Source organism: Schistocerca piceifrons, chromosome 6, assembly GCF_021461385.2.
Source record: "Schistocerca piceifrons isolate TAMUIC-IGC-003096 chromosome 6, iqSchPice1.1, whole genome shotgun sequence".
NCBI classification, from domain to species: domain Eukaryota; kingdom Metazoa; phylum Arthropoda; class Insecta; order Orthoptera; family Acrididae; genus Schistocerca; species Schistocerca piceifrons.
Window position 1 is genome coordinate 197408619 of NC_060143.1, and position 27573 is coordinate 197436191.

At 38.6% G+C, this 27573-nt stretch overlaps 1 protein-coding gene across 1 annotated transcript in view; it reads left to right on the forward strand.

Moving 5' to 3' along the window:
* The first annotated feature begins 5741 nt into the window (after positions 1-5741).
* The window catches only part of LOC124802747 (intraflagellar transport protein 56), a 182270-nt gene continuing 160438 nt past the window's right edge, over positions 5742-27573 (forward strand). Inside the window, exon 1 of the mRNA XM_047263731.1 lies at positions 5742-5891. Coding sequence (XP_047119687.1) covers positions 5889-5891 — 3 coding nt within the window. The 5' untranslated portion in view covers positions 5742-5888. The remainder of the gene's footprint in view (positions 5892-27573) is intronic.

Sequence of the window (27573 nt, forward strand, 5' to 3'; positions counted from 1 at the left end):
TTAAAGATAGAATTATAAACTTCTTAGAGAAATGAAACATCTTAAATGAAGCACACCATAGGTTTAGAAAGGAGAGATCCACTAAGACTGCACGGCAATCTTCGTAACATACATCACTGAGGTCCTAGATTGTCAAAGAAAAGTATCTAGTGCATTCTAGAAAAACTGGACTGCTACAGTATAAGAGCTAACACTGCAGATATTATAAAATCCTTTGTTGAAAACACACAACAGCATGGCAGTGTGTTGAAATAAAACATAAACCCAGAAATACAGAGAAAAAATGTCTACTCTGATTTTCAGCAGGTAAAGCATATGGAGGCCCAGGGTTCAGGATTAGGACCTCTGCTCTTTACCTTCTACATAAACGGTATGCTCACTGCAGTAAATGGAAAAATGATTTTGTTTGCCAGTGACACAACCTTACTAGTATGTAATAACTTAGTGAGCAGACTGAATAATGGTCTTTCAGAGAAAATAATTTATTAGTCAACAGGAAGAAAGCCGCCTGGGATTAGCCAAGCGGTCTAAGGGGCTGCAGTCATGGACTGGTCACGGCGGAGGTTCGAATCCTCCCTCGGGCATGGGTGTGTGTGTTTGTCCTTAGGATAGTTTAGGTTAAGTAATGTGTAAGCTTAGGGACTGATGCCTTAGCAGTTAAGTCTCATAAGATGTCACACACGTTTGAACAGGGAGAAAACAATGTGTATAAAATTTGAAACAAACAGAACTAACAGCTCAGAGGACTTTATTTGGTCTGTAATATGTTTCTGGGATTAGAGATGGACAAATTTCTGACATGGGAAAACCACATTGATAAGATCTGTTCGAAAATAAGTACAAATACATTGTTAATGATAAAAAGTACTATACAATGGACACAGGAACCTTAGTAAAATATACTATGGTCTTATTTTGTACCCTATTGTGAATGTATACAGCAGATGTGCACATTCAGAGAATTTTAAAACTTCAAAAGAAAGCCATCAGATGCATAACAAAACTAGCACCACTGCAAAAACAAATTCAAGAACTTAAAATATCAACTGCACCGAGTTTGTACATATTTGATACAATACTTTTTTTAATGGTAAATTGTACAGCGCCTCTAAACAAAGATTTTTAACGGGGATTTTTCGGGAGCTTAAAAATACAGACTTCATGTTAATAACGAGAAAACGCCAAAGAAAATATTTTGAAGTGCAGGAATTTATGTTAATGGAACTATGACTTTCAATTTACGACATTCACTAGTATTGGACGACGTGAGGCAAGAATTTACCCTTCGGTTTCTAATATCCAACAAAAGTAAAGAATTTCCGGTTTGCGATGCTTTTACTGAAATTTATGATAGACTTAGTGGAAGCTTCCTTTAGCTCGTTGAGGGGTACCGTGGAAGCACGAAAAACAAGCCTCTGTTATATATAGCATGTAGGCAAGGCCGAGAGGAGAGCTGTAAGAGACCAAGAGAACATCTCACATTATGCAAGTACTGGACAGAAAAGCTGACGCATTCGCGATTATTCTACCTGTAACTGAAAACTTAAAATGTGATTCTGATACAACAAAGTTTGGGACCTACTTTCTGGAGATTACAAGTACTGCTGGGCGTATTGGCACTGACTGCAAGTCACAGCGAGCTCAAACAAGTACAGTGAGAGGAATGTTGGGCCTTATGGTCTACCAGTAAAGCGTGTGCCTGGAAACCGAGCGGTTACAGAACAGAATCACAGTTGAACCAATTTTCAGTCCATCTTTAAACTAGACTTCACCTCACAATGATGTGTGTGTGTCAGCAAGAATGGCACGTGATTCGGATTCCATGTTAAAATATAGGTCCTCTTTCCCTTCTTTGATAACGGATAGATTAGAGACACACACATCAACGAAGTAGCGTCCCATCAAAAGAGCGGCTATTGAGCCACACGCAATTATCAACTGCAGCGAGAGAATTCACCACTCCTTAAAATATATCTGTATGGAGAAAACCCGCGTAAATCTACTGGATAAAGCCGTATTTGGCCTTATGTCTTTCGTCCAAGACAAAATGTTTCATCAGATTATTATGCTTCTGAAACGCAAACTCAAAAACAAACTGCAGGGCACTTTTCCCACAGATAAATCCAGTGCAACAATGAAGAAAATTTGATTACTGTGGATGACTGTAGATGGCAAGTATCATCTGCTTCATATGACAAGATAGTGTATTCCATAGGGTGAAGTGGTGCTGCATATTTATGTGACCTAAGAGAAAACACTTGCATCAACAGATATTTATGGCCATATGTCGATTCGTGTGAAAACTGAACATGTACAGCTATTGGAATAAAATATGAAAACACCACGAGAATTGCATTATTGAACGCAAATACAAATGCAAACCAAGTCTGCAGGTTGCGCTGTACTGTTTGACCACAGACAGTATCTGTGCGATATCCTCAATACGTTGTAAGCGTTAGTCATGGTCAGAACAGTGATCTGCATCGTTTTGAGCGCGTTATGTCGGAGTTAGGTGAATTTGAATGTAGGCAATGGTTGGTGCTGGCAAGGTGGGTGCTCCATAACCAAGGCAGCCCAATTGTTTTCAGGAGGCACCACATCGAACATTTATACCACATATACAAGGAAAGCGGAAAAATTTCCTCTGCTATAACACAACAGACGAAAGGGTGTGTTGCGTGATTGTGATAGACGGTCATGGAAGAGGATTGTGACGAAAATAAGAAACGACAGCTGCAAAAGGCACTTCAGAACTGAATATCGCACTTGCTGAACTTGTAATCGCCAAAACAATACCAAGGTAATTCCAGAAGCAGAGAATCGCAGGGTGAACTGTGTAATCTTCCTTGTCCTTCCTTCCTCCATCTATTGTTCACATTAATCAATACCCAGTACAAGTAATTAATAAGCAAATTCTTTTATGAAGATTTAAGAGGCACGAAGATTACAATAAACTTTCAAGTTTTCTTAATGTGTCTTGTTGAGATGGCTCCAGTCCTTTTTGTCTAGGGGTCTGAGTCTTGAAGCTGAAAATCTATCACTAAGTCCTCACATCTCGTCTGAACTGAATAAATTGGAAGATTGCTGCAGTACAATTTTCTATGGAAATATATTTTCCACTGATTCTCTCACATTTTAGTATATCATACAGTATTTCGATTTTCCACATTAACAAAGCCGAAATTACATTGTTCGCACCTGTTATACTAAAATACTTCCGATCATATCGGAGGCAAGCTTATGACTCCCACACACTGTGGAAGTATTATTCCAAAAGGTTTACAGTTTTTCTTAACAAATGAATTCCTACTAGTTTTCGTTATATTATTAATTTCGATTATTATTTCATAAGTGAATCCAGAAATAAATATAGTAAACAGTACAGGATTGTGTAATTAATAACAGAAATTTTAAGGGTGCAAATTCTTCATAATTTCAAATTTTTCTAAAAAAATAATTTTAACTGTACATTCAGAACTAGTACTTATCGATTACAACATCAAAACTAAAATATTTTACAAATTAATTCCTTTTCATAAATTTTAGTTTGAAATATAACATCTTGTGTATAAAACTATATGAAAATTTTCAGAACAGCAGCTGAGGTAATGTTGACCAGTCCAAAATTCGAAAAATAATACTGGTATCGACAACTACTGTTGAGGAAAGGTACGCCAGAGGAGGATGTCCCGTGACAGCTGGAATTCCAGAATCATTCATCAGTTATACAAAAGCTCATAGGAGGAAAGCGTGGTGCCAAAGCCATCAAACCTTGACTATGGAGCAGTGGAAGAAAGTAATTTGGTCGACTAAGCCTTGTTTCGCACTGTTTCCAACTTCTGGCCAAGTTGGCGTCCCAAGTGTGAAACACGGTTCGGGGATTCAGTGATTATTTGGGCTGCCATATCGTTGTATTCCATGGACCCCTATGGTTACTCTGCAAGGTAGCATCACTACCGAGAATTATGTGAGCATTTTGGCTGATCAGATCGATCCCATGCTAAAATGTATGTCCACCTCAATGGTGTTGTTCAAAATGGCTCTGAGCACTATGGGACTTAACTTCTGAGGTCGTCAATCCCCTAGAACTTAGAACTACTTAAACCTAACTAACCTAAGGACATCACACACATCCACGCCCGAGGCAGGATACGAACCTGCGATTGTAGCGGTCGCGCGGGTCCAGGCCACTCCGGCCGGCAATGGTGTTGTACTAAGATGATAGGGCACCTGTTCACACAGCTTCCATCGTCCAGGTCTGATGTTATGACCACGAAGATGAACTGTCGCATCTCCACAGTCACAAGATCTCAATATTATAGAGCCTTTATGATCTAGTTTTGAGAGAAGGGAGCGTGATCAGTATCCGTCTCCATCATCGCCACCTGAACGTGCCACTATTTCGCTGGATGAATGGTTCAAAATACCCTTGAAAACAATATAGGGCATGTATTTATCTATTCCGAGACAACTGGAACGTGTTTTGAATGCCAACTGTCTTGCTATACCGTACTGGATGTAATGGTAATGTGTTGTGTATCTGGTTTTTTCATAAATTTGTTCTATAGTAACACATGCAGAGCGTGTGTTAAATCAGTACTGATGGCTCTGAGCCTCCAGCAAATGCGAAAAATGCCGATAAGTTGTAACTGAGGGTCTTTCGAGTTTGAAAGAAAGAAAAGGAGTATTTGCACAAGCCAATACATGTCAAAACCAACATCATGTGGCCTTGACAGAACGAAGTGACAGAATCGCTTCAAAAATGTCGATCTTCTTTAAGTATATCTATACAGCTAAGGAACTAGAAGCCCTAGAAAAGCTCATGGCTTCCTTAATAGCAACGTTAGCTGCAGTCCGCACGCAGAACGATAAGTCACTCATCTAAAGCCCAAATATATGAGAAAACAACTTCTCTAACCATTCTGCTCACAATACTTTAACAACAGTGAAGGTTTCTTGCCCCTAGACTGAAATGAAGTAACTGACGTTACATAAAAAGTCAAACTGAAGTTTGTAAGCAAATGAGCAGTACACAAACTAAATTTGCGAGAAAACCGGCTGAGACAAAAAGAGCATTATAAAAATTATAACTAAGTTAGTAATCAATTGTTTATTAATACAGTTGCGTGTTATTTACAATAAAGTGGTGAAATTCGTGACCACATCTTCCTGTCTGCATTCATTCTGTACGCTGCTGCCACTGCACTCTCGGATACTCTCCACTGCTCGGGTCTCTTCGTTGTAGTTAGGGACTGGAGTCCCAAAGCGGCTCTTTGTCGCTGAGGGCATATGACACATCTAGTGTGTCGCGATTACATGTCAGTTGAGTAGCGAGATTTTTAGTGTCTTCTTATCTTCTGCAGATAAAATATTTATAACATAAAAAAAACTGTTCCTATTCGACAGTCTTACGTAATAAATTTGTATCTCATAGTCGTTGCATAATTTTTAAAAAAAATGTACTGTATGCACTTAACGTGTTTGCTTTCTCCACTTAGAAAATAAATCAGAGATGTGTCGCGAGAGTTTGGATGTACTTGGGTATTTCCCAAAGGAAAAAAAGCGGGGCTAAGCACACTGCCTTAGAGAAACATTGTGATCGTCTTGTTTAATTTAATTGTATATTTCGGGCTCAGATCACTCAAAGGTATCTTGCCAATGGTGTGACCTGAGACAGAAACTACATAACAACAAGCAGTTGGAAGAGCCTGTTGGCAACAATGTTGCCGTTGCTATGGGAGACGGTTGTCAAACAAATTCCACAGAGCGAAATACGACTGCGTGCGCGTGGTACGTTGTTTGGGCCGAAGGCACGTGCGAGTGATTGGGAAGTACTAAGACAGTCACCTTTTTGTGTCATCGCTACCTGATCATATTTTTCATTACTTATGGTAAGTATTATGCTACTAGTATTTTTTTTTAATAACGCAACGGAGCCAGTAAAGCGTTTCTTCCTATTTGGAATTTAGAGAATGCCATGCGTTTGTAATTAAACGTGATTTTTCAATCTCTGTTAAACATTGAATTTTACATACAAAACAAGATTCCGAAGCGACATATTATTTGTAGCGTGCACCGTGATACGTAGCTCAGTAAGTCAAGGAAAGCTTTCGTTTTGACCGTGATATTCACCACTCATATACTTTCCGGCTTGCCGTATTTCAGCTGTCAGGAACTTCATGTAAGTTAACGCAATAAATAAAATATTTATTCCGAGGAATCGAGGAATAATATGTGTAAAGTATTTCTTCCCAAATCTTTTTAAGGATCTTGGGATTCATACACTTACTCCTTAATGGCTTTTGTTGCTGAAAATGAAAACCAATCTTAGCGAAACACAGATCAGATTTACACAGTTTTTTATTAGTTTTTTTTATATTTTATTCTTTTTTGTGGGAAAATGCCGTTGTAAGCACGTATAGTAAACCTAAACATTAAGTTACAAATAACAGACAAACGCAACTATTTATTGTAACTGAGGAAGCAACAGTTTTATTTATGATTTCTTCTTCTATATTGTCACTTTGGCCTGGGAGACAATATGCTTGCTCAACATTTCTCCTGGCCCTGGAAACCATATGCATGCTCAACATTCCTCCACCAATCATGTCCGTTTTTGGCTTTTTATGGACCTTTCTCTGCTTTTAATGCCCATTGCTCCAATATCCCAGTTAATATCGTTATTTAGTTTCGTCTGTGGTCTTTCTGAGCCCCTTCTGCATTTATTCGATCCTGAGAAGCCACTCGTGGTAGTCTTACCTCTCCCATTCTAATTAGGTATCTGGTCCACATCGATCTACTTTTCTTCACCCTTTGGACAATATCAGCTTGTGAATGTAGGTCTGCCAGTCCCACATTTTTCAATATAGCCTCCATTCCTGTGATTGAGATGGCGCCGAACATTTTTTTAGTATCTTTCTGTCAAAGACTAGCAGTTTCTCTTCATCAGTTTTCCTTAACGTAAGTGTTTGACAGCCATGTAGAGCTACACACTGGTATAGTCTGATATAAAACTTCTCAGAACTGCACTACTGCACAGTGTGTCCCATAAGGGTAATTCTAAAAAATTGGGCATATTTTGTATTTTTTTTTTTTTTATAATTTTGGAAAGAATCATCTTTTATTTATTTTTATGTTAGCACAGTGAAGTAAATAAATACTTGAATAGTGGTTCCAAAAAAGATTGCTCTTTTTGAAAAAAACTAAAGAATTTATTTAGAATAGTAATGCAGGTGAGCTTGGTAATAATGGAGATGATAACTGCCTAAAATGTCTGAATATTGGATAAGTTAGAGGTTAATAATGGTCACTGAAAAATAAAGTGAATCATTATTTGTTATTTTTGCTGTTAGTGTACGAATAGATCAAGATACAAATGGTACATCAAGCTGAAATATTATAATTTTTCAAATCATCAAAGTAGTACTGTCCTCAGTTAGTGATGGTTGGTGGATTTAAAACTGTCAAGATTTCACATCATTCTTCATGAGAGACCTCGTTTTTAGGGAATGCAGACAAATTACCCTAAAAATCTCAGGCCTTAGCCCAAAGCAAGGTTTTGAGTGCGGTGAACAGCTTTAAAAACTAAAAACCATTAGGCTGTTGTATGTAACATTAATATAAACCTACTCAGCAAGCATATATAAGCTAGATAAACTCATCACTACTTTTTAAAAAGTAAAGAAAATAAGATCATTTTGATGCAAGAGGCTAACCTTTTAATATGTTGAAAAACGTAAGTTAGAGCCTAAACTGTCCTTAAAAAAATTAATGTCTAGTTAAAAGATAGATTTCTCACTCTTACGTGGACATAGCTTTTCCAATTTGATAAATAAGAGAGCTTATTTTATCATTTAATCACTGACCAACACTCCGTTATTACATTCTCACCTCTATGAAGATCATTTTTCACGGACTTGAGAGTAAAAGTAGATGTCGAGGTGCTTCTTTTGAGGTATCCTGCTTCCGTAGTGATAATCTACAATTAATGTGTAATTAGTTGATAAAAATAACAATTATAAATTATTAAAACTTACATATAGCTATGGCGTGATGGAGGTGATGATCATTAATGTCAATATTTCATCCTCGCACCATAATAATTTAACTCAAACTGTTACAATCGTACAAGCCACAGTATAACTGCCCAAGAATCAAGATGGCTGCTTTCAGTTCCCCGTACATGAAGAAGAAAGCTTCAAGAGAAAAAATTATTGAACTGATAACTGTTATTCACGGAGGTGAGGCTGTAGCATGGGACTCGGTTTGAACAATTTTTAAAGAACTTTAAAAAATGGTTTAATTGAAAAATACAGAAATATCTTATTCTGAATAAATTTTCTAGTTGTTAAAATGCTTAAAAATTAAAACCCTTAATAATGCCTTGTACAATTTAATGTAATGTAATCAAGATAGGTGAAGGGGTAAGTAACGGAGGTGAGATCTCTCATACCATTAATCAAATTTTTAACAAAATTGAATAATTTTATTTAAAAATAAGTAAATTAATGATTTTACATAATTTTAAACTAAACTCAAGATATTTGAAAAAAACGTGAGTGCATTTAAATAATGCATGTTATTACCTGGGACCTAAATATGCACAATTTTTGAGAATGACCTGTAAGCAAAAACGTGCTTCTGTTTGCCGCTGTGATCCTTGCCTTAATCTCCATTTTCATTCTATGCTACTCACTATAAATGCTTCCCAAATATTTAAATATGTTTATTCTTGTAAAAGTTTCTTCATGAACTGTCAATAGGGCACCATCATTGGGTGCCTAGTCATGACCATTTATAGGTATTTGCCTCATTAATTTGTAAATAAATACATTTTCTTGCAATATTTGTGTAAGAACTTGTCATGAGCAGCAATTTGTCTTCACTACCTCTTATTAGGACATCATCATATGCATATGCGAGCTGATTTATTGTGTTGTTACCCAATTTTATTCCAGATTGGTTTCATTTTTGGTGTATCTTTTCTAAAATTATATTAACAGGTATTGGATATAATGTGTCTCCTTGTCTAAGCTTAGCTCTGGCTTCAGAATGCTCTGACATTCCTGTAATGATCTTTACTCCGTAATAGATGTCCTCTAAACACATCTGTACTAGACATATTAACTTTTGTGGAAATTGAAACTCTTTCAAGGCAGTAGTATTGCACCCCTGTGTAGGCTGCCATAAACTTTTCTGAAGTCAATAAAACCTTGTAAATATCAGTGTTATGTTCCCAGTCTTACTCAGTTACCTGTCTGAGTGTAGAAAGCTGGTCTTTACTGTAGTCAATCTGTTCCTTCTGAAACCAAATTGATAACCCCGGTAGTTCCTTCTGGAATTGCGATCATTCTCTTCAGTAGACACTGTGATCGACTTTTGTAGCTTACATTAAGGTGTGCAGCATTTATTTGTTTAAAGTGAGGTGGCTCAAGCATGAACAGTACTTAGCAGTATTGTAATAGTTTGTTGCTAATAAAGTACATAAATTTAAGTTTCTGTGGTTTCCTTGTCCTTTGTTAACAGATTTACACATGATATGATCCCCAAATTAATTAACATACAGTCATCCCTGTGAGATGTCAGCTACAGGAAGTCCGTAAATTCTAGTAAAATGAAAATAATAATAATACAAGCACCTTTCGGAAGATAAGTTGTGATGAAGCAAGGTGGGATCTCTTTACTTCCTTTCTTGTTTTGTCATCTGCCTCCTTAAATTCATTTTATTTTTATTTTTGCCTAATTACCATTAACATGCATGATTATAATCTGCATTTCCATAAAAGAGTGAGGTTGGCCCTCAGTCTTAAGGAATGTAGCACCAGGTCTAATTTTGTTCTTAGTTTTGTGTATGTAACTAATCTCGTAATTTATTTTGACCATTTCTAGTTAATACCTTTTATTATAGGTTGAAATTAGTAATTGTTTCATGACTTATGCTGTATTGTTGACTTATAAACAAATATAAATTCTGTACTAATTATAAACATTGGGAGGAAGAACTACTATGAGTCTTAAAGTATTTACTTGGCTCTGTTTGAAAACGTATTAGCCAATCTAGCCCTTAATTAATTCCAGAATAATTACCAGGTTTGTCAAAGGTACGATTTGTATAACTATATCTGTTAATTTAATTATTTAAACAAATAATTTGGCCTAACCTTCGTGGTAGAAGAAACTGTTAAAAAGAAGGAATTTTTGGGTGTATTCTGTTAATTGAATGAGTTATGTTTTAATTGTAATTTCTGTAACTTAAACATCAAACAATGTGTAGTTTCAGTGCCTTTTATTGTGAGGATGTATAAGGAACAGATTTTTGGTCCAGAGACAGTCAGCCCACGGCCGATTGTCAAACAGGAATGATGTATTGGTTAAATTAACAACAATGCATCAACTTAACAGTTGAATAGGACTATCAATGAAGAAATAAAGCAGGCAAACATCACAAAGTGAAACTTTATTTGTACTTTTCACCATCTGGCCCCCATTAGTTCTGAAGACACTATCATATGCTCCATAAAATAATGAAGACCAATGTGAACATAAAAAAACAGCTGGGGATCAGTTGTGTTAGTGCCCATCCTTCAATTTATAGTTGCTTTGAGTGTTTTTAAAGAAAAAAACCCTTCCTAAATTAATGTCATGTGATAGTATTTTATAAGTGCAAGGCCCTGTGTATAAACAAGAGAACTAATTAGGAAGGATGTTAGCGGAACCTGTTTTTACCCCCATCATCAGTTCTACTCAGCTCTCAAATTTCTGTAGTTAACTGTTACTGCAACTTTAAATAACCATACCACAAATATTTATGAAAATTATTGTAATGCTCCATTTCACATTTTTAATAGCACATCAAATCATAAAAATTATTCAGTGGGTATGTACGTAAATAAAATTCTGCTTATGGCCTCTGCCACCCACTTCAGAGTGTGTGGCAGAATGTAAAGTAAAGCTGTCAGCACCTAAAGGAAGTCAGTTTGAACACTGCAGTGCTGTAATAGGCACACTGGACTTACATCCTGAAGGACAACAGGTCAAATCAAGGTGCAGCCATCTGGTCTTAGGTTTCCCATCATTTCCCTAAATAATTTAAGGCAGACGCAGTTTTTTTTTTTTTGGGGGGGGGGGGGGGGGGAGGCATGGCTGATTTCCAATCCTAATCTGAGCAGTGCTCTGTCTCTGATGACATCATTGTCTACCAGAAGTTAAACGCTAATCTTTCTTGCTTTTAGTCACTGTCCTCACCCATCCAACCCCTTCCCTGTTCCCATTCCAGCACTACACAGCCGTCATTCCACTACCACACCCAGTCTTTTTATTTCTCTCCTTTTTCGCCCCTTCCCCCACCACCCCTCCCCACCTTTCCCCTACCCTCCGTCCAACCTGCAGCATTTCACTTTCCGTCACCCCCATCATACTATCCCTCCCCCTTCTTGCCCCAGCCTCCTCCTTACCCCCACCCCGTCGCCACTCCCATCATGCACTGGTGCTGCTGCTTGCAGTGTGGTTTCAGTTACCAGAGTCTGCATTCATGTCTGTGAGTTGCATTTGCGTAAGTTGTGTGTGTGTGTGTGTGTGTGTGTGTGTGTGTGTGTGTGTGTGTGTGTGTGTACGTACGTGCATATGAGTGTGTGATTATTGTTGATGAAGGCCTTAATGGCCGAAAGCATTAATTGTGAGGGTCTTTTGTTGTGTCTATCTGCGACTCATCATCTCCGCTATATGGTGAGTAGCAACTTTCCTTCTCATGATATCACTTTCTCTCTTTACTAGATGTGGTTTAATTGGAAATGTTGTACCCCACCTTCCTCTGACCTTTGAACTGATTCACCTAGCCAGTTACAAGGGAACCCACAGTTTCACATGGACCCCAAACCTTAGTGCAGCTCCTAGGATACTGTACATGAAGTTGTTGTTGTTGTTGTTGTTGTTGTGGTCTTCAGTCCTGAGACTGGTTTGATGCAGCTCTCCATGCCCCATGCTACTCTATCCTGTGCAAGCTTCTTCATCTCCCAGTACCTACTGCAACCTACATCCTTCTGTATCTGTTTAGTGTATTCATCTCTTGGTCTCCCTCTACGATTTTTACCCTCCATGCTGCCCTCCAATACCAAATTGGTGATCCCTTGATGCCTCAGAACATGTCCTACCAACTGATCCCTTCTTCTGGTCAAGTTGTGCCACAAACTTCTCTTCTCCCCAATCCTATTCAATACCTCCTCATTAGTTACGTGATCTACCCATCTAATCTTTAGCATTCTTCTGTAGCACCACATTTCAAAAGCTTCTATTCTCTTCTTGTTCAAACTAGTTATCGTCCATGTTTCACTTCCGTACATGGCTACACTCCATACAAATATTTTCAGAAACGCCTTCCTGACACTTAAATCTATACTCGATGTTAACAAATTTCTCTTCTTCAGAATTGCTTTCCTTGCCATTGCCAGTCTACATTTTATATCCTCTCTACTTCGACCATCATCAGTTATTTTGCTCCCCAAATAGCAAAACTCCTTTACTACTGTAAGTGTCTCATTTCCTAATCTAGTTCCCTCAGCATCACCCGACTTAATTTGACTACATTCCATTATCCTCGTTTTGCTTTTGTTGATGTTCATCTTATATGCTCCCTTTAAGACACTATCCATTCTGTTCAACTGCTCCGGAATATTTTACCCAAGAGGATGCCATCATCATTTAACCATACAGTAGAGCTGCATGCCCTCGGGAAAAATTACGGCTGTAGTTTCCCCTTGCTTTCAGCCGTTCGCACATGAAGTAAGAGTATCATTTTACCCACTTCCTACTCCACTGGCAAATTTGCATAAGAATCTAACTGTTTAAAAGCTCCATACAATCCTGAATTTCTCTTATTCCACTGTCATGTTCACTATCTATAATTATGTGGAAGCAAGTACAAATTTATTACCTTTTCTAAGAATCACGCAATCACCGATAGACACAACAAAAAGACTGTTCCAAATAAAGCTTTCGGCCCATAAGGCCTTCGTCAAAAATAGACAGGACAAACACACACACACACACACACACACACACACACACACACACACACAAACGCAACTCATACACACGTGACTACAGTCTGAGGCAACAGTAGCCACACCGTGAGCAGGAGCACCAGTGCACGATGGGAGTTGCGACTGGGTGGGGGTAAGGAGGAGGCTGGGATGGGCAGGGAAGGGATAGTAGGGTCGGGGTGGTGGACAGTGCAATGCTGCTGGAGAGCGTGCAGGGATGAGGTGGACAGGGTAGGGCAGCTATGTGCAGTCGGGAGGTTACACAGAGGATAGGGGAGAAGTGGGGAGAGGGGGGTAACGGAAAAGGAGAGAACTAAAAAGACTCGGTGCAGTGGTGGAATGGGAACAGGGCAAGGGCAATGACTAACAAAGGTTGAGGCCAAGAGGGTTACAGGAATGTAGGATATATTGTAGGGAAAGTTCCCACCTATGCAGTTCAGAAAAGCTAGTGTTGGTGGGAAGGATCCATATGGCACAGGCTGTGAAGCAGTCATTGAAATGAAGGATATGTATGGCAGCATGCTCAGCAACCGGGTGGTTCACTTGTTTCTTGGCCACAGTTTGTCGGTGGTCTTGCGTACAGGCAGTTTGCTGGTTGTCATGTCCACATAGAATGCAGTGCAGTGGTTGCAGTATAGCTTGTAGATCAGGTGACTGGTTTCACAGGTAGCGCTGTCTTTGATGGGATAGGTGACATTTGTGATCGGATTGGAGTAGGTGGTGAAGGGATGATGTATTGGACACGTCTTGCATCTAGGTCTGTTACAAGGGTATGAGCCATGAGGTAAGGGGTTGGAAGCAGGGATTGTGTAGAGATGGACGAGTATATTGCATAGGTGTGGAGGATGGCAGAATACCACTGTGGGAGGGTTGGGAAGGGTAGTGGGCAGGACATTTCTCATTTTAGGGCACAATGAGAGGTAGTGGAAACCCTGGTGGAGAATGTAATTCAGTTGCTTCAGCCCTGGGTGGTACTGAGTTATGAGGGGAATGCTTCTCTGTGGCCGGACGATGGGAGTTTGGGAGGTGGTGGGAGACTGGAAAGATAATGCAGGGTTTCTGTACAGGGTTGGGAGGATAATTACAGTCTGTGAAGGCTTCAGTGAGACCCTTGGTACATTTTGAGAGAGACCACTTGTCATGACAGATGTGACGACCATGGGTCGCTAGGCTGTATCGAGGGACTTCTTGGTATGGAATGGGTGGCAGCTGTCGAAGTGGAGGTATTGCTTATGGTTAGTAGGTACTGATGTAGCCATCTTTGAGGTGGAGGTCAACATCTAGGAAGGTGGCTTGTTGGGTTGAGTAGGACCTGGTGAAGTAATTGTGGGAGAAGTTGTTGAGGTTGTGGAGGAATGTGGATAGGGTGTCCTCACCCTCAATCCAGATCACAAAGATGTCATCAATGAATCCAAACCAGGTTAGGGGCTTAGGATTCTGGGTGTGTAGGAAGGATTCCTCTAGGTGCCCCATCAATGTGTTGACATGGCTGTGGGCAGCCACATGGCACCATCCTATGCCAACATATTTTGAATCGCATGGGAGATTGCTGAACATTTCTGAAACTCTTTTACACTGACTAAGAATTCATTGACTGATATAGCATGATCCAAGGAGAGGTAAGCAACATATGATTTCCTTTATATAAGTCTCATCAGATGACCATGGCTATGATCATGATACTAAACCCATGAAAATTCAAGATGATGCAAAGGTCTACTTACAGTAATTCTTCATGTGTACCATACACATATTTTGTGGTGGGTGCACTGATGATGATAGGTGTGTAGTGGTGCGTGATGTAGGGCCTAACGTTTGCCCAGGGTCAGACTAAATGACTAAAGGTATTTGATTGTGTCAATAAATACAACAGGTGTGATGGCACGATGTGTCTTGCCAAAGTATACTTTCTTTTGGATGGTACAGCACAGCAGCGGTTCAAGAATGAAGAGTAAAAGTTCAGTAACTGGGAAAAATTTCAGGTGAGAATTAAGAAGACATTGCCGACAACCAGTGGCATATCCCAAGAACAGAGTCCAATGCTATGGGTGGGTTGGAGGAGAGGGGTGGGGGGAGAGGGTGTAGGAGATGACACACCTGTATTTACAGAGTGTTTTAGGACTGTGTCTTACACAGAGTTCTGAAATATGACAGCAGCTGACAATATTTCACATGCGATGAATGACGTAGAAGACGACATCTACAAGTGCTCTTTTTGAGGGATGCCATCACAACAGAGGACTTCATCAAATGTGCTAGCACCTTGATGAAATGCATTAGAAATGAGTATACCAAACAAAAGATGTTTGGCAGACTTCTGATTGTCATACCCTGGAAGTCATGGAAGACCAATAGAATTGCTAATATGAGATGAGAAATGACAGTTTATCATATGTTTCAGTGTAAAATGCAGAGGCTAGAAGTAGCAGCAGTGGATGGTGAACTCAGCCAGGAGGAAGTAGTATTGAAGAAGGAGGTCATCAGTCATTGGTACTGATATGTACTAGGTAAACCAACTTGGAGGAGTTGGCTATGAAACCATAGATTTATGCTACAATCATCAGATAACAACAGAGATGCAGCCGGTTTTCTTGCAGTTCGATCACCACACAGAAAAGCAGACTTAGGGAACAGAAGGACAACATGCTGATACGTTTCCAATACATCTCAATCATTTCCCATCACCATACTTCCAGCTGCCAAAATCAGGAAAACTACATGAGATGACCAACTCTGGGAAAACAGCAATGTCACCATCAATACCAGTCTGTGCCAGCACTAGTTGATTCTAGGGCATCATTTTCTGTGGTATCAGCTGCTTACATTTTGCAGTGTGTGGGTTGCAGCTGTAGCAGTTATAAAGCTAAGTATTGACAAAGTTATTTGTGCACTGTTATACAGTTATTAAATTTGTGCAAGATGGGTCCCGAAACAACTCACACAGTTGCATAAACAAACGTGCTTGGACATCTGCAGAAAACATTTCAATCACTGTGGTAACGAAGGGAACAACTTCTTAGACAAGATCATTACTAGTGATGAAACATGGATCCATTATTACGAGCCGGAGAGTAAACAGCAGAGTATGCTATAGAAACATCCAAATTCTCCATGCAAGAAAAAGTTCAAGACCCAACCGTCTACAGGAAAACTGATGCTTACGGTTTTTTGGGGTGCACAATGTCCAGTACTAGAACATTATGGGGAAAGGGGCACAACAATAAACAGTGTATGTTATAGTGAGATGCTTACTGCCAGGCTAAAGCCTGCAATTCGAAGCAGACGCCGAGGATTGCTGTCAAAAGGTGTTGTGTTGTTGCACGACAATGCCCGCCCACATACTGCTGCCCAAACTGCTGAAATGCTCCAGAGAAACAAATTTGAAGTACTGAATCATCCTCCATGTAGTCCCGATCTTGCCCCTTCTGACTATCACTTGTTTGGTCCACTCAAACAGACATTAAGGGGCTGTCAATTTGCCTCGGACGAAGCAGTGAAAGAAGCAGTACATTCCTGGCTCACAGCTCAATCAAGAACCTTCTTTTATGAGGGCACCAGGAAGCTTGTACAACAGTGGGCCAAGTGCGTTGAAACGCAAGGGGACTATGTCGAAAAATGATGTTCTTGTAAGTTTCCTTTTGATTACAATAAAATTTTATAACTATGTTGCGGATAATAATTGACTTACCCTCGTAGATAGTAAACTGAGGTAGCACGAGCATGTGGGCACATAAACCACAAGGCTTACTTCTGCCCTCTTTGTATTCAGAAATCTCTGTGACTGTTTTGACCTATGGATAGGATTGATTGCTAGCATACATTTACTAAGTTGTGTCCCATGGTATAATCTCCTGGGGTACTAAAGCTAACAATAAGCTTCTTCAGTGACCCCAAGTAACTGACAACCATAATACCCGAAGAAGAAATAATTCCCACATAGACTAAGCATATCTCTCTAGACTCCAGAATGGAGTTTTAAGTTTCATATTCTCGGGCGGAATTCTGTAGCACGTTACCAATGGACATTAGGCAGGAAATTGAAAATCCCAAAATATTTAACACAAAAAAAAACACTTACTGGCTACTCCTGTAATGTGCACTAGACTCTCACTAATCCGGCCCTCAGTAGTCCGGCTCTCAGTAATCCGGCGCACATCCAAAAACATGTGCACAATGAATATGCACAACAATGCTTAGTTAAACAATGCTTTATATACTATATTTGAAATTGTAGCTTTCTTTACAGTTCAGAATCATGTTTTCTAAAAGGAAACACCTTACGCAGACCTCAAAAAATTCGAAATTTTAGATAAGTTAAATCGAGATTCTTCACAAAAAGCCATTGCTGCTGACTGCAATGTTGGCTGGGCAACTGTTTACGACATCAAAAAGAAAGAAGATGTTATTCAACAGTACTCAACACAAATGGATAGTGAGTTGGGAAAATGGAACAACAACGCAGTAAAGGAATTCCAGTCAGTGGCCCAATTATAAAGCAAAAAGCAGCTGCATTTAACAAACAACTTGACAGTGGTAACTTATTTGCAGTGAGCGAGGGTTGGCTATCAAACTGGAAAAAAACGACATGGCATTCGGCAGCTGACAATTATCGGAGAAAGTCACTCAGCTAATGATAAGGATGCTGATGAGTTTGTAAGTAAGAAACAGAAGATAGTAGAGGAAGAAGATTTAACTGCTGATGCCTTATATAATGCTGATGAAACAGGAATGTTTTACAAGATGCTTCTTTCAGAAACATTAGCTGCCAAGAACGAGAAGGAAGCTCATGGTTACAAGCAACAGAAACAGCGCGTAACATTAATGGTGTGTTGTAATGCAAACGAGAGCCATAAACTACCGCTTATGATGACTGGAAAATCCCAACATCCACGCCATTTTCAACACACTGACATAAATACTCTACCAGTGCAGTATTGTGCTCAGAGGAAAGCGTGGATGGACAGACAAATATTCTCTTAGTGGTTCCATGAAATGTTTGTACCAGCAGCGAGAAAAGAGCTAAAGAAGAAAAAGCTTCCACTGAAAGCTATCCTTATAATTGACAATGCTCCCAGTCACCCTTCAGATGTTTCTCTAAAGTCCAATGGTATACAAGCACTCTTTCTCTCACCCAGTGTGACAACCCTAATTCAGCCCATGGACCAGGAAATTTTGGAATCAACTGAACGTCATTGACATTCACTTCTCGTCTCCTTGCTGAAAGAAAGTAAAAACGACTTTATCGAGACTATGCTGAAGGTGTGAAAAGCAATTGCCATTTGTGATGTTGTTTTCCAAGCAGCCAAAGCAAGGGATAAAGTGGAGAGCACTACCATAATGAAGAGCTGGAGACAATTGTGGCCGTCCATTGATGCCAAATTGGATCCGGTAGTGAGTGACAGCGATGAGCCAGTCAGTTCGGAATTATCAATTACATTGTACACTGACATGTTTCACAACCTTCCAGGAGGAGAAATTGATGATGAAAATGTTACTAAGTGGCTGTATGAGGAAAACTGTGATACAGACCAAACTTTAACAGATGAAGAAATAATCAAAAGCATGCAAGAAAGTAATGATGAAAGTGATGAAGAAGAGGACACAGGAGGAGAGAGCATGAAGATTTCTCACAATGCTGGTGCTGAAGCTGCTGAGGTCTTCCTGGAGTACATTATGCAACAACCAGATATATGCAGTACTGATGTAATGCTTGTAAAGAGGTTGCTTGATAAAGCATGCCACCATCGCGTATCATCTACATCTATACTCGGCAAGCCACCCAACGGTGTGTGGCGCAGGGCACTTTACATGCCACTGTCATTACCTCCCTTTCCTGTTCCAGTCGCGTGTGATTCGTGGGAAGAACGATTGCCGGAAAGCCTCCGTGCACGCTCGAATTTCATCATTGCGACAGTTAAAATTAAGGACATGTTTCATAGTGAGTGACACGACTGTGACACGACTGTATAATTATGTACAGCATACACTCAAGGACTAAGTTTTCTTTGAAAATTAATGTGTTTTTGGATTTAATAAAGTATATCCTCTATGTTTTAACATTGTATCCTTCTGTTTAATAAAGTACAGTGCACTATATCCCCTGTGTTTTCAAAATAAATATAAAACAAAATAAATGAAAAATAAATTTCAGGCACTCAATAATCCGGCACTCCCGCTAATCCGGCACCCATATGTTCCAGAAATGGCCGGATTAGTGAGAGTCTGGTGTATCTGAATACTTGGACACACAAATGTAAATCTAGCCTAAGCAATATTTTTGTTTCAGATAGATACTGATTTTGTTAGTATACGGACAGGCAATAGTGATCCCTGCAAAATTAAAAATACTTTGTGTTATAGTATTATATAATAACAGCAGCTGAGTAGTATAAGAGGAGTAGAAGTGGCACCACTTGTAAACTGTAGTACAAGGTTTTTAGCATTTGTATATCATGTGTGCCTAAATCAATGTGGTGACATCATAGACTGGGATGACACAACTCATCTGATAACAACATGCACATGTACAGATGGCAGTAGTATCGTGTACATGAAGTATAAAAGGGCAGTGCATTGGTAGACCTGTCATTTGTACTGAGATGATTCACGTGAAAAGGTTTCTGATGTGATTATGGCCAAGTGATGGGAATTAACAGACTTCGAATGCAAAATGGTAGTTGTAGCTAGATGCATGAGACATTTCATTTCTGAATCATTAGGGAATTCAGTATTCTGAGCTCCACAGTGTCAAGAGTGTGCCAGGAATGCCATATTTCAGGCATTACCTCTAACTGCAGACAATGCAGTGGTCAATGGCCTTCACTTGATGACTCAGAGCAGTAGCTTTTGCATAGAGTTGTCAATACTAACAGACAAGCAACGCTGCATTAAATAACCACAGAAATCAACGTGGAACATACGATGAACATATCTGTTAGGACAATGTGGAAAATTTTGGAGTTAATGGTAGCAGACAATTGAAGCGACTGCCTTCATTAACAGCATGACATCGCCTGCAGCTCCTCTCTTGGGCTCGTGACCATATCAATTGGACATTAGATGACTGGTAAACCATGGCCTGGTCAGATAAGTCCTGCTTTCAGTTGATAAGAGCTGATGGTAGGGTTCAAGTGTGGCACAGACCCCATGAAGCCATGGACCTACATTGTCAATAAGACACCGTGCAAGCTGGTGGTGGCTCCATAATGACGTGGGCTGTGTTTACATGGAATGGACTGGATCCTCTGGTCCAAGTGATCCAATCATTGATTGGACATGGTTATGTTCGGCTACTTGGAGACCATTTACAACCATTTATGGCCTTCTTGTTCCCAAGGAAAGATGGAATTTTTATGTATGACTGTGTACCGTGTCACTGCGCCACAATTTTATGTGATTGGTTTGTAGGACATTCTGGATAGTTTGAGCAAATGATTTGGCCACCCAGATCGCCTGACATCAATCTCATCAAACATTTTTTGGACATAATAGGGAGGTTAGTTCGTGCACAAAATCCTGCTTCGGCAACCTGTCCACGATTATAGATGGCTGTCAGCATGGCTTAGAATTTCTACTGAGGACTTACAGCAGCTTGTTGAGTCTGTGCCACGTCGAGTTGTTCTGCTACACCAGGCAAGGTCTGACACTATATTTAGAGGTATCCCATAACTTTTGTTATCTCAGTGTATTTTAGAAACTGTTTATGCCCATGATATTTTTTCAAACATATGTGGCAGTGTTATCTTTACTTACAGTGACTTTATCATACGTGTTCAGATCCGTTCATAATCACCAAAAAAACACTGAGCCCAACCAAAAATGAATATATATTTAATATGGTGTTACAAAAGTTCAGTGATCATTTACTACCAAAAACTGAGTTAAATAATTAAAGTTTAAAGAGGTAAAATGAACAAGGAAAATATTAATTAGTTTATTTTTTATTGGGTTAATCATTTGAAAAGTACAACACATATTTAAATGTTAACAAGACTGTCAAGTTGCAACAAGGAAATAGGTTTCCTTTAGAGACTTTTTGTGTTGATTTATTTGCACAACATCCTCACAGTACTGCATCTTCTTAGCATTAGTTGAAGATGTTAAATAGTTACTTCTTCTTATCTCTAGCTGTTTTAAGAATGGGGCAATTCCGTGCCAAGTGGTCTAATATCAAGAAATGTTCCCACATGTCCATCATGGATATTGATGAAATTTTGTATGAACATTCACACATGTTCTCAATGTACACTGGTAAAGTTTCAGTTTCAGAAATTCAATACTTTCGGAGATACAGTCACTTGTTTAAGACCATAGCACAGCTTTCTATAGTGCGTCCTTGAATTTTCAGCAACTTTGAGATGAGATATCTCTGTAAGTATTTGCATGAAAGAAACAAAACTTGGCCATCTTATACAACTTTTAGAGCTCTTTAAAGTAAAATATTAAGAAAAGGATTTCTGAGCAATTTTCATATAGATAATTTGAAGCAAAGTTGGGCGAAAAAATAGCTGTTTAAAAAAATGCGAACTTTAGTTTTTTAAATCTCCAAAAGTAATTGTGGGATGTACATGAAACTTTGCACACCATAACTCACCAACACACGGTCTTAGAATATAAAATTTCATTCTCCTATTGCTTTCCATTATTTCACAAATCTAGGCTGAAGTTGATGATTTTTCAAAAAGTGCTAAAAATGGGTATGTTTATTAAAATTTTTCAAAAAAGTTTTTTCTCCAAACTCTTCTGAACTATGGTCATTAGAAAGAGCATATTCTAAACTATCTAGAAAAGTGGATTTGGTTTTGCAATGCAAGCATATAAGGCCCTAAAAAGTAGCATCATCAAAGAGGCGCACTGGAAGTTTGAACACATTTTTTCTGGCACTCAAATTATACCTGAAACCTTTTATTATGCCTAATAAATGTTTATTAGTGCCTTGAATAATTGAAATAAAAAGATCTGGTAAATAGGCAATCATAAGTGTTCATCTGCATAAAACTCTTCTCATTAGTAAGAGAGAGAGAGAGAGAGAGAGAGACTATTCATTGAATAGTAGCTTCATATTTTTTGTACTCCTCAAAATTGTAAATATTTACAGGTGGAAAATGGAGACCTAATTTTTGGATTCAATTGTATAAAACATTTTTCCGAAAAAGAATCGGTTTGCTTGAATCGTGCATCAAGTGATGTAAATTTATCAATCAGTATTGCAGAGATTTTAATACCTAGGTGTTGTAACCTGTGAATTTTTGTCTTAAAGTTATTAGGGAAACATTTGAAATTGGTTGGTTAAACATCTAAGAGTTTTAATTTTGTATTTAATCACACTTAAATGTAGCCTACTACCTTGGTAAATACGTAACCACAAGTTTCACAGAGAAAATTCACAAGATTCACTGTTTATAGAAAATATAATGGCAACAATTACTTCAACAATCAGATTGTTTCATTATTGTGAGCCTTGTTTGAACAATCAGTATTTCAGTGGTGTGTCTGCAGCATAGTGAGTGGGTTCTCTTGACTGAGTGTGGCTTGTTAAGTGATTCGTAAGACCATCAAATGTTTTGATTGTGTCTTTTATAGCATATATCTCTTATTAGATTTTTTCATTGGTATTATACATTGTGTATAATTTCATTCAGTAACAATTTGTCTGAAATTTAAGCAGATTATAATTTGCACTTAGAGGCCAAATACATTATTTAGTTACTGATTAGAGATGGATGCAGAAGGGAACAGCATACCTTCCTGCTCAGTTGGGCAAGGAGATAGTGGAACAAAATGTCATGTCACTTTCTTTGCCAAAAAAGTTGCTTTAAGATGGTTTGCGAATTTTAGTGATGAGGAAAAAGAGTTGTTGGTCCGATGTTCTGATGCAAAGCTGGACAATACCCCTCAAGTTTGCCTATAGCCCTGTTATTGACACAATATGAGAGGTTACAAAAAAAATGCTTCAATCCCTTTGGGAAGGTGAATCTAATGTTAAGGCAGGAATTCGTACTCTTGATACTGAAACAGCTAATAAGGCTTCTGATATGTTGAAGAAGCAGCTTGTTAATAACATAAAGCCAGGTCAGAAAATTTGTCCGGCTTGCAGGACTACCTTAAATAAACACTTGGACGAAGCTTTATCGGCCTCATCATCACATTCTGATGAGGACTTTACACCAAAAGAAGAATTAAATAGTAGCTTATTGTCTATCGGTATTTCACCCCTGAAGAGAACAGTAAGCTACAGAGATAAGCCCCAATATGTGAAGAAGAAAATTCAAAAGGCTCAAAATGTGATTAAAAACAGAATTGTAAATGCAGTGGGAGTAAACCGACAAATTGAAGATGCTAGTGATATTAAGGAATGTGGAAACTGTGCCGACTATGCACATTTGCTGACTGAACTGAAAGCCAAGGTGCAGAATGCGATTCATAAAGAACAGATGCAAATTTTAACCTTGGCACCTGTAAGTTGGACAGTCAGACAAACAGCAGCTCAGTTCAGCGTGTCCGAAAGAATGGTGAAGAATGCTCGGAAGCTTAAGACAGAGAAGGGCATTCTGGCTCTTCCCAAAAATAGGCAAAGCAGGAAATTACCAGCAGAAGTTGCTAGTAGAGCGCGAAATTTTTTTGAAGATGATGAGTATAGTAGGGTGTGCCCTGGAAAAAAAGATAGTGTTTCAGTTAGACTTTTAGATAGAAAGACATACATGCAGAAAAGATTGTTACTTTGCAATGTATGTTATCTATAAGAATATAAATGGTCCAGAAATAGGGTTCTCAAAGTTTTGTGAACTTAGACCCAAATGGTGCGTAACAATAGGATCAGCTGGAATGCATGCAGTTTGCGTCTGTGCAATTCACCAAAATGTTAAGCTTATGCTTAGCGGAGTTGGTATACGTGAAAATTATAAGGAGAGTCTCAGCAAGGCAGTTTGCAGTTTGAACTCTAAACGGTGCACGCTACATCGCTGTGAAAGGTGTCCTGGGCCCGAAGCTATAGCATCTGAAATTGCCAGCTATTTCCTAGATCATGAGCCACAGGAAGTTATTGTGTTTAAGCAATGGATACTTACCGATCGGGCCACACTGGACACAAAGCAAATGGTAGTGGATGAATTTATTGACAATGTAAAAAATAAAATATGGAGTCTGTCATGCCATCATTACATTGCCAAGCATCAAAGCTTGCATCTTAAAGGCCTTAAATGCCATCTGAAAGACGAAGAGCTTGTTGTCCTAATGGATTTTGCAGAAAATTATTCTTTTATCATTCAGGATGCTGTGCAAGGCTTCCACTGGGACAATAGTCAAGCAACAATTCTTTCATTTATTATCTACTTTCGTCAAAATGAGAAAGTAGAATCTTTAAGTTTTTGCATTATCAGTGATTGTTTGCGGCATGACACTATCACAGTTCACGTTTTTGTTAAGGAGCTCATCAAATATATAAAAGCACGGTTTGCACAGATATCCCACATTCATTATTTCAGTGATGGCTCCAGTGCTCAATATAAAAATTTCAAGAATTTCATAAATTTGTGCTATCATAAGAGTGATTTTGGAATGACAGTCGAGTGGAATTTTTTTGCTACTAGTCACGGGAAATCACCTTGTGATGGGATTGGAGGTACAACAAAGCGGTTAGCAGCAAGAGCAAGCTTGCAATGGCCACTTAATGGACAAATTCTTACTCCCCTAGATCTGTTTCACTTCTGCTCTGAAAACATTAATGGAATTAAATTTGCTTTCGTCAGTAAAGATGAAATTGAAAAAAATATTGTGTCACAAGAAGAGAGGTTTAAACTGGGACAAACTGTAGCAGGCACTAGAGAAAATCATCGCTTTTTACCTATTAATGAAACAGCAATTCAGGTCAGCAGAGTTTCAAATGATTGTTCATCTTTTCTAGCTAAAATGGGTCACAGTAATGAAGGAGGCATATTAATGTCTGCTCTCTAACCAGGACAATATGTTGCATGCATCTATGAAAACGTGTGGTGGATTGGGAATATCTGTGAGACCTCCACAGAGCAAAGAGGTGCATTAATAAACTTTATGCACCCACATGTTCCAGCAAATTCATTTTATTGGCCACCAAGAAGTGACAAGTGCTGGGTTCCGGAACACCACATTATTGCAGTTATTCCAGCTCCATCAGTAAATTCGTCTGGCCGGCAATACACCATTCCTCTTGATATTCATCAGAAAATTAATGTAGCATATCAAAAATTGAAATAGGTTAGAGGAAATAATCTTAAGGTACCCAAGAGTGCCTTCTAATTTTACGCAGGGCACTTAAATAATTTTACTATCAGGCTTGTGAACCTGTGTAAAGAAACCCTTATCAGGCTTGGGATCCTGTGGTAAAGAAACCCACCCGTGACTGTTGTTGCTAAGCTATCGGGCGTGGCATCTACGGCAATGGGAATACTGGTTTTCTGAGGTGAAATGAAACTGGCAGTGGTTAAGCCACCATGGACCATAGCAACTCATTTATACACTTCTTTTCCATCAGTAAGCTGGTGTTGTTCATTAAACAGGCCACTAATAATGAGATGATTATGCAAATCAGTTTTACGATTTACATTCATTCTTGATAATAATTGTGTGTGTGTGTGTGTGTGTGTGTGTGTGTGTGTGTGTGTGTGTGTGTGTGAGAGAGAGAGAGAGAGAGAGAGAGAGAGAGAGAGAGAGAGTTGGGGGGGGGGGGTGACAATTAAGAAATAACATTGTTTCTATTTTTATTCTTTTGCTATTCGGACTTAAGCTGGGTCCTATTCATCAGGACTTCTTATTTCAGACATTAATAAACATGTATAAGGCAAAATAAAATATTTCAGGTATAATTTGAGTGCCAGAAAAATGTGTTCAAACTTCCAGTGCGCCTCTTTGATGATGCTACTTTTTAGGGCCTTGTATGCTTGCATTGCAAAACCAAATCCACTTTTCTAGATAGTTTAGAATATGCTCTTTCTAATGACCATAGTTCAGAAGAGTTTGGAGAAAACACTTTTTTGAAAAATTTTAATAAACATACCCATTTTTAGCACTTTTTGAAAAATCGTCAACTTCACCCTAGATTTGTGAAATAATGGAAAGCAATAGGAGAATGAAATTTTATATTCTAAGACCTTGTGTTGGTGAGTTATGGTGTGCAAAGTTTCACGTACATCCCACAATTACTTTTGGAGATTTAAAAAACTAAAGTTCACTTTTTTTTTAAACAGCTATTTTTTCGCCCAACTTTGCTTCAAATTATCTATATGAAAATTGCTCAGAAATCCTTTTCTTAATATTTTACTTTAAAGAGCTCTAAAAGTTGTATAAGATGGCCAAGTTTTATTTCTTTCATGCAAATACTTACAGAGATATCTCATCTCAAAGTTGCTGAAAATTCAAGGAAGCACTATAGAAAGCTGTGCTATGGTCTTAAACAAGTGACTGTATCTCCGAAAGTATTGAATTTCTGAAACTGAAACTTTACTAGTGTTCATTGAGAACATGTGTGAATGTTCATACAAAATTTCATCAAAATCCATGAGGGTCATGTGGGAGCCTATAGACCACTTGGCATGGAATGACCCAATGCCTGTTGTTCCATCACGACTTCATGTTTTGTCATTGGCAAGCACTGAAGAGTCTTTTGCCTGCTTAGTGGGACAGTTCGACACTTTTTGAACCTGGAGATAAAGTTTTGGATCATGATCTTCTTCAGGTGCTTCATCAGTTCATTTGATAGCCAGGAAATGCTTGTCTGCTTCATGGAAAAGAATTCTGTTAAAATGGTAAGAAATTTTTAAAATAAATACTGGTAGGTAACAAAGTAAATAAAACTTTGTCCTAAAATTGTTCAGGTGAGCGTCACTCCAAAACATGGGATAATGTTACACCACTGAGAAATAGTGTCTTTATGTCATAGCAAAATGAAGAATTAGAAATTTCTGTTTTACATCTCAGTCTAAAAAAATGAAGCAGTAATAAAAACTCCTTACAAACATTAAAATGACTCCGATAACAGCAGCAGCAGATTCATGAAATACAGAAATAATGCACAAGCTACATAGCTAGTGCTGCTACCATTTGTTTAAGACAAGAAGCATGAATATTCATTAATGTATATGTGATCTGTGTAGCAAAGAACATTCTCTTCCTCTTTGCCAGTATTACCCCAGCTGACAGTAGGTGGTTCCCCCCCCTCCTCTCCCAGACTTACGTGTTTAAAGTAATCTAGACATAATTATGATAAGTATCAGTTTGAGTTGATTAGCAGTAGTCACAGTTTGTTGTTAGTGTAGGCTACTTTACAGAAGTAGCCAGCCATAGTTGCTTCTGCCTGTTAATGTATAACTCGACTCGTTTCACCTCTCTGAAGGCTTTGATGGGTTTGACAGAACATAATGTGTGAGTGAGTGAATGAATGAATGAATGAACATGTTTGTTTGACTCAAAGGAGAGCGCTGTGTAAATGATGAAAAACCTGAACTGGGAGACACTCAAAGGTAGACATTTACTACACCATAAAACCCACTTACAAAGTTTAAAT